Here is a 15,122-nt window from a genome sequence, read left to right as displayed (position 1 = left end):
ACACCAACCCAATCTCTCTCTCTCTCTCTCTCTCTCTCTCTCGTGTTTGCATTTCACCGCACAACCGCAATCGCAATGTGCCCCACCGGCACCACTGCCTCCACCCTCCACCCCGACACCACCGCCAGCGGCACTGCAGAGTTCCGATCAGCATTCGACGTGCTTGACGTCGATAACGACGGCAAGATAAGCCGCGACGATCTCCGCAGCTTCTACTCTGGAATTTACGCCGGCGGCGGAGAAGCGGCGGCGGAGGAGGTTATCGAAACTATGATGTCGGTGGCGGATTCGAACAAGGACGGGTACGTGGAGTACGACGAATTCGAGAAGGTTTTGGATTCGAGGAGGAATGTAAGTAGAGGAGGAGAGAGATTGGGGGTGATGGAGGAGGCGTTTAGGGTTATGGACAGAGATGGAGATGGGAGGGTAGGGGAGGAGGATCTCCGGAGCTACCTCCGGTGGGCTGGCTTTGAAGCTTCTGATGAAGATATCAAGGCCATGATCAGATTGGGCGGTGGCGATGGTGAAAACCACGGCGTCACTTTCGACGGTTTTCTCCAGATTTTCGCCGTCTGATTACATCAACCACCACGGCGACGCTGGCCAATGAAGAAATCTAGGATTTGGGTACGTTGATTTTAGGCATTTTAGTTAAAATGATTATTAGTAAATAAATTTTGTTGAAACCCTCTAACCTTTATTGTTAGCTGAGTTCAAGTACCCGTTCTCTGTACCATTTGTACTCCCTTAAAAGTTGAATTTTTAAAAATAAATTACAAATGCACTCTTTATAGTTTGTTTAAAATATAAATTATTTTTTGTGATTTAAAAAATTACAAATATTTTTTTGTTAGAATTTTTTATTTAACAGAATTAATTAAAAAATTAAAATTTTTAACTATTTATTTATACAATAATAAAATTATCTAAATTATTAATTGAACTTTTTTTAACATTATTAAAAATTATTAATTAACTTAATAATTTATTAATAAAATGATCTATTTGTTAAGAAATTAAAAATCTTAGGAGGCATAATGTAATTTCTAAAATCACATAACATAATTCATAATTTGGCTTTTTTTTTTTATTATTATATGTTGTATATAATTTTAAGGGTATTGTCAATTAATTTTGTTTCAAATGCACTTTATTTTTTATCTTTATTATACATAAAAGAGAGTGTATTTAAAATAAAATAGAATGAGAATAATAATTTATCTATCTATCTGTATATTATATTATATAAGAGAAAGAGAGTTTTTAAAAATATTGATCGTGGGAGCTCCAAACTCCCGTACTAATTTTGTTAATTTTTAAAGAAATTAAAAAAAAAAACAGTATTGTTTAGTTCCTTAAGTCAAAAAATCAAAAACAAAAAAAGGCTTTAATTATCTATGATTTTGAATTTTAAAATTCAAAACAATATGATAAGTTACTCTCACTCTTTTCAAAAATAATATTAATCAAAACAATTCAAATAAAAAAATAATAAATGCACTAATTATCTATAATTTTAAATTTCAAAATTTAAAATAATACGGTAAGCCACCCTCACTCTTTTGGAAAATAACATAAATTCTAAAACTTTAAAAATCCAATCAAATTAAAAATTTAATACAATTCTGTCTTTAGAATACCTAATATTTGATCTTCTTTTCAGTTCATCCAACTTCTCTCCAAATGTAATGATTTAAATGTTAGTCTCTTTCTTTGTCAATTGTCCAAACTTATTTCAAGTTTGTTTGTTTGTGGTTTTTTTTTTTTTTTTTTTTTTTTTTTGTAAATTTCTATTTCCGTGTGAGTATATATATATTTTTCTTATATGACTTTTTTTTTCCAATGTATTTTTTTTCCTAACTAAATTGTTAATAAATATATATCTGTTTAACTATCTTTGTTTTGCGAGTTAATTTGAAGTTTTATTTTTATTTTTTTGGGTGGATATTTGCGTATTTTTTATATTGTTGTTATTATTATTTTTGATATATGTAAATTGATATTGCAGTTATGATTTTTTTTTTTTATAGAATAGGACATCTTATATTGTTCTTTATGATGGCCATTTTTTTTAATTTCTTAAACAAAATTTTCAAATTTTTTTGTTTATAAAAAGTTAAAAACATTTAATTGACATGTTCATCAATAAATAAAATTTTAAATAATGAATATTGTTCCATAATTTATGGATTTTAAAAAAAATATCACCCATAGATGAATAAGAAAAATTAAAATAACACATTTTTTTAAACTCTTTAAAACTCTAACGGCACCTTTTTTATTTTTTCAACATTGTCTTTTTAAATTTGCAAAGATAAAAAAAAAGAACAAAGTTGCATAGTGATTAGTGGAGGTGGTAAGTATGGCAACAACAAGGATGATGATGAACTCAGTCATAGTATTGTTTGGGTGAGTTTTGAAAATGTGAATATTATTTAAAAGAATAGTAGATAGTTTGGGTTATGAATTGATTTAGAAAATTAATGTGTGGCTGAGATTAAGTGTGAATTTTACTACATAACAATTGAATATGGATCATATATTATTTTTTTATATATCATTTTGGATACTTTTGTATAACTATAAAAAATTATTATGATCATATGTTACTTATCATCTGATATATTATTGTTGTACTATTGTAATGAGTTTTATTATCAATGTCTATTATTAATGTAGTAGTGAGACGCCACATGATAAAGAAAAATATATTTTGTTATTATTATTATTGATAATATCTTTATTTATTTATTTTTTACAATGTTCAAAAAATAATTTATGTTTTTTTTTTAGATGAGAAGTCAACAATAAATTATATATAATTCAACTTATAACTAATTTGAGATTGAAAAGGAAAGTTCAAAAGAAATTATAATTATATATAATTTTAAAATATTTTAAAAAAATACAAAGAAAAATTGGAACTATAAATTATAATTATCAAACAACCTAATTCTATTATGAAAAAAAATTAAATGAAAATTTGATTAAATTTAAATTTATAATTATTAAATATTTTTAATAAGTCATTAATTTTTTATTCAGATTCTAGTCTGATCTAGTCTTAAATAATTTTTTAAAGATAAATATATTTTAATATTGATAGTTCTCGCAGTTTGTCTCTTGTGTCAATTTGATCTCTGTAATTTTAATTAGCTTTACTTTGACTATTAATTTTAGATTTTGTATCAACGTTATCCAATTGATAATATCGGTTAAGGTTTTTAAAATAAAATAGTTATTGAGCTGGTTGAGATTAACTTACTGAGTTAAACAAATTTATAATTTTGTCTATAAAATTATAACAAAATTATAAAAGATGCTACTCATGTGTGTGTTTTCAATTTAAAAAAAGTAGCAATTATAACAATTGGATCAAATTGAGATAAAATTATAAATTTAGAGTAAAAAACGAGCAAATTAAAATTGTAAGGACAAAAATAACACAAAAGTTAAAATATAGGGACAATTAATGTAATTTATTCTTTTAAGAATAATTTCTTAATTAATTTTAAAATTGTAAATATATATGCCAAACAAATATGAACATATTTCCTATTTTTGTTATAATTTTTTTAAAAATATATTTAATAATTAAAAATTAAATAAATAAGTGGGTCTACTAACTCATGGATTGAATATGAACTAGACGATTCTTCAAGGAGTAGGCTTAAATCAATAATTATTGACAAAAAAATTGACTTGAACTAAATTTTCTTGACTACTTTTTAGTGTTTAATCCAATTTTAAAACCTCCCAAATTAGCTCATATCACAAACTGATAAACCATGATAAAATTTAAATTTATTAAGACTAGAATATGACCTACAATTTAAGGTGGCTCTATCTTAAATAATTTTTTCATACATAAATATATATAACTATTCATTTAATTGTTTTAAACATAAATATTAGTTTTTTTAAAACTAAGTTCAAATTTTTTAATAAGTATGCATAAAGTATGACCATATTTCTTATTTTTATTATAAAAAATACTTACAAATATCTATTTATTAATTTAATAAATAGATAGGTCAAATGATTCATATAAGTTGAGAATAGCTCAAGACCGTTTTTAATAATTAGGTGAAAGACAAGTTGGAATAAATCTAATGTTAAGTCTAAATTTAATATCACAAGTGAATTTTAATCCATATTTACGTAAATCTTATAACATAAGACAAATTTTAATTTTGATGCTAGACAAATTTTTAGACTTAACAAAATATGAAAAAATTAATATGTTGACAAATGTAATTTACCACTATCATATGATAAATTAAATTTACGAAACTCATAAGACGAAATGTATTTATATTTTATCATAAATATAATTTTTTTGATTTATTTTTTAATTTTTACCAATTAAATTACGACATGTATTTGTTATAAAGAACTTAGAGCACACAATGACATAAGAATAAAAAAAATTCTCTTATATTTAACTGTGATAAAAATGAATAAAATTTAATTGATTTTAAATCATGTTTGCTAAATATTCTAGACAAATTTTTTAGATTATTATTTAATTTTAAAAATTAATTTTTAATTATTTATTTATATCCGTGAATAGTATGTGTAATTATGTTAGTTATGTATATTAAGAATAAAGAAGAGAATGTATTTAGAATAAAATAGAATGAGAATAACCATTTAGGTGGCTATTGTTAACAATGTGTAAATTGTATAAAATGTGTCGAGGATTAATTTTTTATTTTTTTTTAATATATTACTTGGTTCTTAACAAATGCCGATTGAGAGGAATATCATGGGATTATGAGATTAGCATTTCACTTCAAAATATAATCTCAAACTTTATTTATTTTTTTATTAGTCAATGTTAGAGATTATTGTTGGTATAGATTTTTTATTTATTTAATAGATTATAATTGTTTGGGAAGGTGATTTTGATGCTCTGCTGCACTTCTTATCAATGTAATGATGACAATGACATATTTTGTTTGTTTTGTCTCTAATTATGTAGTAATTATTCAGACGATTGGATGCGAAAACTGTTGAATTCACTCATGTGTGAAAGGGGTGATCATCCAAGTCAAGTTTGGTTGGCAACAATGGGAAGGCAACCAACCAAAGTCCACCTTGGTGGCCACCAACCATCTTGAAGAGTCAAGGATGGAGGCTGCCCAAAGGCTCTCCCACCTACTCCCTCACCTATAAATGGAGGTTGAGAGGAGAGAGCAAAATGTGTGGTGTAAGTGAGGAAGAAAACCGTGAACCAAAGAGTGCGAGAGATGTGAGGCGGAGAGACCGTCTCCCTCGGTGTGAGCGAGGGAGACGGGTGAGTGGCTGAGTGAGGAGAGTGTGAGCTCCTCCTCTATTGTAATCTTTCTGTAATCTCCTCATTGGTATAGTGATAACCGGTTACTCTCCCGTGGACGTAGGCATTGGGCCGAACCACGTAAAATATTGTGTCTCCTTGTGTGTGGGTGTGTTTTTCTGCTTGTTTTGATTTCTATAAGGTCTTGGGCGGGATCCCAGATCCCAACAAGTGGTATCAGAGCCTCGTCGGTGGCGTTTCGGAACAAAAACAGCGTGGTGTTCGAAACTGCCCAGAAATCAAGTTGCTCGAAATCAGGTTTTGAGCATACCAGGAGCAAGGGCTCGAGAAGAGGAGTCCAACCATATAAAGCAGACACCCAGAGGAGTTGGCACGCGCCCCCACGCGCCGCCTGAAGAAGGCGCGTGAGAACCAGTCTCGGCACGCGCCTCCACGCGCCGTGAAGGCAGCCGGCGCGTCGGCCAAGTCGCAGGCACGCGCCACACGCGCGGCGAGAGGAAGAAGGTGACTGAGCAGACGCGCGTCCGTGACACGCGCCAGGCCCACGCGCACGCCATGTGGACCCACGTCAGCAGCGACGTGTCATAATCTTCGCCACGTGTCATCCACGTGGCAGCCACGTGTCTGCCACGTCAGCGTGGTGTTGACCAGTCAACCAGAGGCAGGAGGAAGGATCCAGTGCTTCGCGGCTACGGTGCAGCCGCAGATCTGAGGCGTACAAAATGTTTTGGCTAGATCGAAGCCATTTGGAGTCCGTTTTTGATGATCTAATAGTGGTTTCCGACTATTTGGAGTATTCCGGACACATCCGTACGGTCAGATTTTGGAGACGGAGTTTCTGTAAAAAGAAGGCAGATTAGAGTGGCAGACGGCGTTAGGGACAGTGGACGGAATATTTTGTTGGAACACGGAATATTCCCTGAACTTCTGAAAATTGCAATTTGGCCCAACATTTTCAGAAAATTGTGGTGTGGCCCAGCTTGCGAGGATAGTTTTTCAGTGAGGTCCCTGGAAGTGCAGCTAAGGTTGGTCCTAGCTAAACGGACCGCTCCGGACGCAACCGCGAGGACAGAATAGTGAAATTCTGAACGGTTTGGAAAGATTGTCAAAACATGGGTGTTTGTCATCTTCAATACTCGAAGGAAGGTTGCCGGATATTGTGGAACGCTGCGGATTCACTGAAGAGGTTAGAATGGGCAGATTCTGACCCGATTGGACAACCAGATACAGATTGAGATAGATCATTGAAGACCAGAGGAGATCAGGCTTGATCAAATGGCAGATCGAGGGAGATCAGGATTGGTCAGGGGCGATCAGAGGATTGCAGACATGATTATCTCAAGATCAAAGGTCTAGGAAAGTTCTGTCAAAAAGACACTGTCTAAGGAGACTGGTTCTTAAGTGGGACCGGTTGTGACCCCACCAGTCTTTCCTGGGAACTTTCCTGGTTGTTGAGGTGATCGGAGGATCTGGTTCAATCAAAAGAGAAGACCATTCATCGACGGATAGATGATTTGGCAACCAGTACAGGCTCAGGGAAATACTGTGGCTGTTGGAGCTACTGTATACGAGAAGGTACTAATGGTATGTGGACATGTAGAACAATAGTTGCAGAGGAGCATACTAAGCGCAGAAGTACAATTGCAGACGTGCAACAGTGCAAGGGTACGCTAGAGTGTCGTACAGAGGCGCGAGAAGAGTGTGCAGCAGCGGGTTGTTGACAGTTCACAGGAACTTCCAGACAGAGAAATTGAGACAGGTAAAACGCAAGAGTGCGTGCCAAGGAGTGGCAAGTCTTATTTCTCTATGGTGGTTTCTTTAGTTCCATGGCAGCAGATGATAGAGTTGATGCAGATCTCTCAAGCAAGCTTGACGCAGGGAGACCAGAAGCCATGGGTACGAGCACTATGCACGGAGTTGCATAGTGGTAACTTGTACAGACCGGTGGAAGTTGTCTTGACAGAAGGGCTAACTGTCAAACATCAGTACGGACAAGTGAGACAGAACCGAACATCAAGGATTGCACCACAGACAACAAGCGTATGTGGAAACGCCAGGAGGTTGTTCAGAAGTGCAGAAGGGCAAAGGCTGGTTGTTCAGAAATAAGCTCCGAGCAAGGAAACTTGAGGATGTTGATGTGTCAAACTCTGAAGTTTTCTAGTTGCTCCAGTGTTCATCATGCAAGGAGTTGCATGATAGTCAAGGGCATCCAAGCAGGGGGTGCAGGACATCCAATCAGGGGGTGTCGGATATCTTGGTTGCGCAAGTTCAAGGATAGCAGGTATAGACATCCGAGACAAGAAGCATGGAAGAGATCTGTGGGAGATAGGAGCAGTGGCTCTCTCCAAATCAAAGAGTGGTGTGAGTTGAGTTGAGGATGTCGGATTCCCTCCTCCTCTTGTATCTCTGGTGTTTTATCTCTAGCTTCAGGGGATGCAGCGTCTCAGTGAAGAGATGCAGACTTTGTTGAATTTGGGCGTGACAAGATTAGCAGCAGTGTATGCAGTGGATCACCTCACATGGGTTGAGGGGGTGATTTGTTGAATTCACCCATGTGTGAAAGGGGTGATCATCCAAGTCAAGTTTGGTTGGCAACAATGGGAAGGCAACCAACCAAAGTCCACCTTGGCGGCCACCAACCATCTTGAAGAGTCAAGGATGGAGGCTGCCCAAAGGCTCTCCCACCTACTCCCTCACCTATAAATGGAGGTTGAGAGGAGAGAGCAAAATGTGTGGTGTAAGTGAGGAAGAAAACCGTGAACCAAAGAGTGCGAGAGATGTGAGGCGGAGAGACCGTCTCCCTCGGTGTGAGCGAGGGAGACGGGTGAGTGGCTGAGTGAGGAGAGTGTGAGCTCCTCCTCTATTGTAATCTTTCTGTAATCTCCTCATTGGTATAGTGATAACCGGTTACTCTCCCGTGGACGTAGGCATTGGGCCGAACCACGTAAAATATTGTGTCTCCTTGTGTGTGGGTGTGTTTTTCTGCTTGTTTTGATTTCTATAAGGTCTTGGGCGGGATCCCAGATTCCAACAAAAACCCTTTACTATTTTGAGTTTGATATCATTGAAATAACAATGAAACTGACAAAAGCACCATCATACAAAGGGTAGGCTAAAACCACAAGATTTCAATCAAATCAAGGAAAAGTAAGATTTGCATATATAACTTGATATAATGTTTTACCGTGTTTGGTGCAATTGCTTTTTTTCTTAATTTTTTTTTTATGTATAATTTAAAATATCAGTATTTAGCCAAATGCTACGACAAAGGACCCACTCTACAGAATCACAATAAAACGTCATAAAAATATGGAAATATTACAACTTCAGGGTACCATTTTAACAAATCACAGACAGGACCTTGCAAATGAAGTAGCTTGCACCTCAGTGTCAGTTAACGCCATTTTTTGTTGCACAAGTGAGGCAGGCCTTGTGTCAAGAACCAAGGGGTTATAAATATAATAGAGAACAGATAGAGACTCACACTAAATCAATTTGGCCACTGTAAACAAGTGATTGTATCGACTTGTATCGTATAGCGTAGGGATCACCGGCGTCCAAGCTCACTGGATTCTCTTCGGCGCTGCAAAGTTCAAGGGTGAACAATCCCAACAAGTTACCCAAAGTCAAACAAACTATCCATTACTCTATTTCTCAATAACTATTTTATTTTTTGCTTACAAGGTTTTAAATGACCATGTCAGTTATTGTCATAATAGCAATAACGTTGATGATAATAGCAATAACGTTGATGCAATTATAGGGTGTAACGGTACTGTAGCGGTAATATAAAGACTGTTATGGCCTTTAACCTTTAGGTAATGGTGACAGCCATTACAATTGTGAATTTTTGTTACACTGTTATAATGGCTATGACAAATAACGGTAACTATCACAACCATTACGTAACGATGTTACATAACGATTCCGTCTACTTTTTAAAATATTGTTAGCTTAATAAATTATTTATACGTCATAATTTATACATAAAAACTACTGCAATCTTATACAAGTTTTCAACCAAAAAAAAACTTACAAACAATCTCAGTTGGTTATAGTTTTTTTTTTTTGGGGGGAATCTATATCCGAACGTTTAATGCAATTTTTAGTTATAAGATCCAAAATTTCATTTGGCTAAAACTAAAAAAGCCCTTCTTTTTTTTTGGGGGGGGGGGGGGTTGACTTATTTTGCCTTTTCCATTTTTTTTTTCAACTTTTGGTCAAATTTTTAATATTTTTTATCTTGATTAGATGAATCTAAATATTAAAAAAAAAATTGAGGCAATTTTATAAAATTGAAAATAAATCAAATTTTATCAAAACAAGCTCACAAAAATTGTCATAGTTATCTTTTTGAGTTTTTTTTTTTAAATTAAAATTTTAAAGAACATCATCTAGTGGAGACAAATCTAAAAAGTAAAGAATTTTGACAAATTTTTTTTAAAAACTCACCAAGCCAAAAGAAGCCAAACTAAAAAACAAACCCAAAAAAAAGAAGGAAAAGGCCAACTCCGCAAAAAAAAAAAAAAAAAAAAAAAAAAAAAAAAAAAGAAGAAAAAACATAAACTGAAAACAATTGATTATTGGAAAGATGGGGGATTATCTTTTTTTGTTTCTGATAACAGTTTGCAAGAATAGAATATAGATTACCTGTCATCAAGCTGGAAAGCTCCCAAGGATCTCTTTGCTCTGCAGATGACATATGTGTCCAGCTGGGGTTCTGGGACTGCAAAACATGCAGAAACAAAAAGCAACTTTCTCAATATATACATAGCATGTGGGTACAAAGCTTTCTCATGCCAATAGCTTTCTGTTTCTTTGTTACTTTGATGAATGTCATATTATCAACAAAAAATGAGACATCCAAGATCCCAAATTTATATTGCAGTTTTTTTAATTGAAAGGTGAACATATATAAAAGTAATATCTAATAATGTTGTTCAAATTATACTGATCCCTTCTCAAATATTTCTCTTGCCCATTAATTTGAATACTAATGCTAAGATGTCAGAACTAAATACAAACTGTCATAATTAAGGGGGAAATGCTACTAAAAATTTCAGGATGACCCATGTAATTATCTGTATTAAGTTTTTTTTTTTTTTTTTAGCACAGTTCTTATTAACAATGGATCTGTATAAGATGTATAGAAATATCTACTTTTCATCAACAACAAAGACAAAAGAAGCTTTTACCCTAGAGTTTGATTTCACAAAATGAGCCCCTTAGGTAAACTAAGCATATGGCCATGGAAAACTAACTTCAATGTCTAAGAATTCAACAAATTACAAACTTTCTGCAAGAAAGAAATTAACATTAACTTGGACAAAGATGAAAGGGTTACCCATGTCATCCTCTTCGCTTATAACAGATTGCTTTAAACTGGACTTATAACGATCAGGCAATTTTGAAAGAACTGATTTTTCAAAATGTTCTTTCAGATCTTCAATGCACCTGTAATGGTAAAGTCATACAAAAAATTTCAGCGATTCGTGTTTCCACTTCAAAACATAGAAGAGCACAAGGAAAATAAATAAACAGCCCTCACCTTTGGGCATACTTTTGTTCTTGCTTAGAAAGCCGATTCCAAAGTTCAGTGGTTTTGTGGATGTGAGCCATGTATTTCTCAATCTGCAATAGAAAGTCAATCAGGCAATCATAAATAGGGCTGCAAACAACCTGAGCCGAGCTTTGTAAGCCTCGAATTGGGCTCATTTGTGTTCGTTTATACTAATCATGCCCAAGCTTAGCTCAAAGCTTGATAATGAAGAAAAAGTTTGGTTTAACAACCAAGCTCGGTCGATTTGTTCAATATTATTCTATATTAGATATTCATATATAATACATTTCTCAAAATATAAATAATATATTTATTTTATTATTTAAATAAATAATAATCGAGCCAAACTTTTTGAGACAAGCTTATTATAGCTCGAGCTCAGTTAGTTTATTAAACAAGCCTAAAAATCTGGCTCAGGCTTGTTTACATACATAACGAACTAAGCTAAGCCAAGCTCGCAAGAAGCTCAGTTAATTTGCAGCCCTAATCACAAACCAAAAATCACGCAATAACCTAACTCATGGCAAGATGAATTCCAAGAATCCATTCTCTTTGGCTAGCTTTCACTGTATTCTAGTAATTTTTCTTTGAAACTTATTTAATTATGAGTTCAAGATTCACATAAGAGATATTTTCTCCAGCTTCTTTCAGTGACTTTGTTGAAGGACTATCTTTCACATAATAGATCCATTAGAGAGGATGGGGTAATGCCATAAAATGGTGTGATAAGCACAATGGACTTGTATGAATTTTATAAAAAATTTAGGCACACCTTTAAAGCAAAGCAATAAAGAGTTCAGTTGTGAGAACCTTCTGGAGACGAATACGAATATATGATCTTAATAGAAACTGCGTCCTGTCCAAGTCCATCTGGTAAAGTGATACAGTGAGTGGATCGACACCACTTGTCATGGATTCTTCCACAGTTTCTTCCTAAATATAAGCAACAAAATTGGCATAACAAACATAATTAGCACAATGATTGCACACCATGCAAACCGGAATTACATGCCAGGATTCAAATGGATGACAAATTCAATGCAATATTTTGCAGACATTTTTGGTTGCTTGAGGTATACAAATGAGGTACACCTAGAAGACAACAGATAAATACAACATTCCAAAGCATCATAAAAGACTGTCGATGCTTTTGAGAAGGAAAAATTAATTGCTGGAAGGGCTAAACCTCATGTAATGAAATATTGATCACTCCATGTTTAACCGTCACTACAGGACAAATTTCTACCGATAAATTCATTTTCCCAGATGAAAAGAGAGAACTACATAATTAGAAGCAATCCCTGTGATTAAGCTTCATCACAAGTCACAAGGTCGTAATTGAACTTCTGGAGGTCTTGTGATCATTTACTCACAACCATTTCACCATTCTTTTTTCTTTTATCTTGTTCAAATATCAACATTGGGAAGACTATATTGCCTGTCTTTTGCTTACTAGAGATCTGCAATTCAGAAAACAAAATATACATCCCCCCCCCCCCCCCCAGGTACCATGCTTTATGTTTACAATAGATTACCAATCCAAAGGCCAAAATCAAATCAGCCAAGGTTGTTTAAGGATTGTTCTGGAGAGATGTTGCAGAATTTCAAGGTCACTCGGCCTGTTTTCAAAGTTCAAACTTAAATTGAAACCAATGGCAATTGGTTTTCTGCTATTGAGATAGAGCATCTGACAAATAACAATATCCATATGCCAAACTAGTCCATCATCTTATTGTATAAAAATTATAACTTCTCAACAGATTATGGACTAGAGAACTAATATACCACAAGAGTTCCATTTGTACAAGAGCTTTATAGATACATGCATATGACTCTCTACGTGGCTGGCCAGCTCTCCACCAGTATAATTACCACTGCATATAACTCATCAACCATAAAAACCAACAATGCAACTATGCTACTATCACTACCACAACTACTTCAAGCCATTGCTATTGTTGTTGTTACCACAACAGCCACTACCACCACCTCCGTCAAAACTAGCCACCATAATCTCACCTCCCTTCAAACCACCATCAACCTCCATTGGCATTCCCTTCCTCCTCCAGTTTATAGTCAATACACAGATTACATACAAGCCGCTACTAAAAATATGAACAATAATTTCAAAAAATTGAAAAGTTATCATTTTTGCTTCCACCTAATAACTCATTTCTCCATCACTTTCCTGCTTATGTCATATAGCATCTACCATTTAATCTGCTAACATTGCAGAATCAAACAATTACTTTAAAAATAAATCTACTTAGACAAATTAGACATATTCAAGGTAAATACTAAAATTTACGCATTTCGATATTTTAACAAGAATGATTGACTAAATGAACTAAGAGTTCCCATTACAAAAATCTACATCAAAGAGAAAACATCTAATCGTAACTTGAAGCATTAAGAGGCACTGAAATCATTAGTTCTCACTTGAATTGTAGAAAAATTTAGAAAATATGCATACACACACATACACATGAATTCTAGAGAACTGATCTCCACATAGTTACTAAATTGATTCCATGAAAAACAAGTTCAACTTTTGCTCTTGGTGCCTATGATTTAAGCGTTCAGTATTGTATTCCGGTGCAGATCAACTATGTTCTCTCCATAAAATTCGATTCTCAATAACATCTAAAGAAAAAAACAGAAAAACAAAATCAAATCTAAATCACCATCAATTGGATCTGTTCTGTGGATCTCTGAACCAGAGAGAGCTCGAACTGAAGAATCTCGGGAGCAGCTTTCTCGTTCCGCCATGACCGCTTCAAGAGCTCTGCATCGGTAGTCGAAATCAACGATTCGTAGTCGTCCATCATCGACCCTTCTCCTGATCCCGATTCCATCTCTCATCACAAAACCCTTCCCCTCCGGTTTGCTCTCTTCTTCTGTGTGTGTAAAGCAAAAATGGCGCCAAAATTAGAAATTGTTGTTAATTTCACGGAGAAAATGGCGGGAAGAGAAGTAGGGAAGTGTTGCAAAGAAGACGGATCACGAGTTCGTGCATGAACCTAACACCACTCGATTGCCTCGAGATTTGAATGAAAAAGGCATAAACGGCTCTGATTATGAGGTTGGACTGCATTTATTGTGTTTATGTGGTTTATAAATTTAAAGGAAGGTTTAGAAAATAAAAGGAAAAAAATTATGTGAAATTAGTTAAATATAAGATATTTTATTCATAATTTATCAATATTTTTTCTTTTCTTTTCATTTTTTAATTTTTTTTTTCTAAATTTATAAACCAAACAGGCTTTTCTCATGAATTTCAAATTTCAAATTTCAATTTCAGAGAATTTAAAAAACTTATGGACCTAACATGAATCCTGATTTAATTATTTGAATAGTTTATTTTGTAAAAAATTTTGTGTATATTATCTATGAAAAAAATTTAAATTAATTTAATAATTGCACCTTTTTCATTTCATTGAATTAGCCTTGGAAAACATAGATGACATGTATTTTTTTAATACAAACCATTCATTTTATTGAAAACAAATACAATAAAGTGGAGAGGTTGTGATTATTGACTTAGTTTTTTCATGAATGATACACATTCATAGAACCTAACAAGGGGTCTGTTTGGGAACTTAGGTTTGTGTTTTTCTTTTTAAATTAAAATAGTCAATAAATACAAAATAGATTAAAATAACTAATAAAATAAAACATCACATTTGAGTTTTTTGAATTAAACTTTTTGAAAATTAAATTTTTTGATTTTCGTATTTTTTTATTTTTAATGAATATTTTTAAAATTTTAAATATTTTTTTTTATTTTTTTAGATGCACCTTACTTAGATGTATCTAAAAAGTAAAAAATTTATGAAAAAATATTTTTAAAAATTAATAAATACATAAAAATATAAAAAATATACTGAATTCTCATTTTTTTTTGTATTTTTTGTATTTAGTGAATTTTTAAAAAGTTTTTTTAAATTTTTTTTTACTTTTCAAGTATATTTATGTTAGGTATGTCTAAAAATTAAAAAAAATTGCTCAAAGTATTAAAAAAATTCAATAAAAACAAAAAAACATGAAAAATAAGAAAGTAGAATTTTCTAAAAAGTGTTTTTGAAAAGTGGTAACCAAGCATGATGAATTATTTTTTTTCTCACAATCATCAAATCAACTATAAAAGAAAAAGTCAATTATCATTTCAATCACTACTTTTTTAATAGGGCTAAAATAGTCAAATAACCAAAAAAATCAATTAAAATAACTAAGTTCTAAACGGAGCCAAAATAAACAATTGGA

The 15,122-nt window shown here is 33.2% G+C and overlaps 2 protein-coding genes across 2 annotated transcripts; one reads left to right on the top strand and one right to left on the bottom strand.

Annotated features, from left to right (window-relative positions):
• LOC114308317 (calcium-binding protein CP1) lies at window positions 1-811 on the top strand. Its single transcript, XM_028253884.2, has one exon. It carries the CDS (start codon window positions 76-78, stop codon window positions 574-576), a length of 501 nt encoding a protein of 166 aa, XP_028109685.2. The 5' UTR covers window positions 1-75; the 3' UTR covers window positions 577-811.
• Window positions 812-8,582: 7,771 nt separating this feature from the next.
• On the bottom strand, window positions 8,583-13,979 carry SLD5 (DNA replication protein-like protein). Its single transcript, XM_028253956.2, has 6 exons — window positions 13,544-13,979; window positions 11,670-11,792; window positions 10,848-10,930; window positions 10,644-10,753; window positions 9,950-10,025; window positions 8,583-8,882 (listed from the first exon to the last, which is right to left on the bottom strand). Exons 1-6 carry the CDS (start codon window positions 13,712-13,714, stop codon window positions 8,780-8,782), a joined length of 666 nt encoding a protein of 221 aa, XP_028109757.2. The 5' UTR covers window positions 13,715-13,979; the 3' UTR covers window positions 8,583-8,779.
• Between the last annotated feature and the right edge of the window lie 1,143 nt (window positions 13,980-15,122).

Source organism: Camellia sinensis, chromosome 7 (assembly GCF_055761805.1).
Source record: "Camellia sinensis isolate YWXY chromosome 7, ASM5576180v1, whole genome shotgun sequence".
Lineage (NCBI taxonomy): Eukaryota > Viridiplantae > Streptophyta > Magnoliopsida > Ericales > Theaceae > Camellia > Camellia sinensis.
This window is presented reverse-complemented; position numbering and strand designations above follow the sequence as displayed.

Excerpts from the sequence above, each read along its gene's own strand:
- LOC114308317 (XM_028253884.2), top strand. The coding sequence starts at position 76 with ATGTGCCCCACCGGCACCACTGCCTCCACCCTCCACCCCGACACCACC.
- SLD5 (XM_028253956.2), bottom strand. The coding sequence starts at position 13,714 with ATGGAATCGGGATCAGGAGAAGGGTCGATGATGGACGACTACGAATCG. Across the intron at positions 11,793-13,543 it reads CAGAACAGATCCAATTGATG|GAAGAAACTGTGGAAGAATC; the intron begins GTGATTTAGATT and ends GCTTATATTTAG. Across the intron at positions 10,931-11,669 it reads TTCGTATTCGTCTCCAGAAG|ATTGAGAAATACATGGCTCA; the intron begins GTTCTCACAACT and ends TTTCTATTGCAG.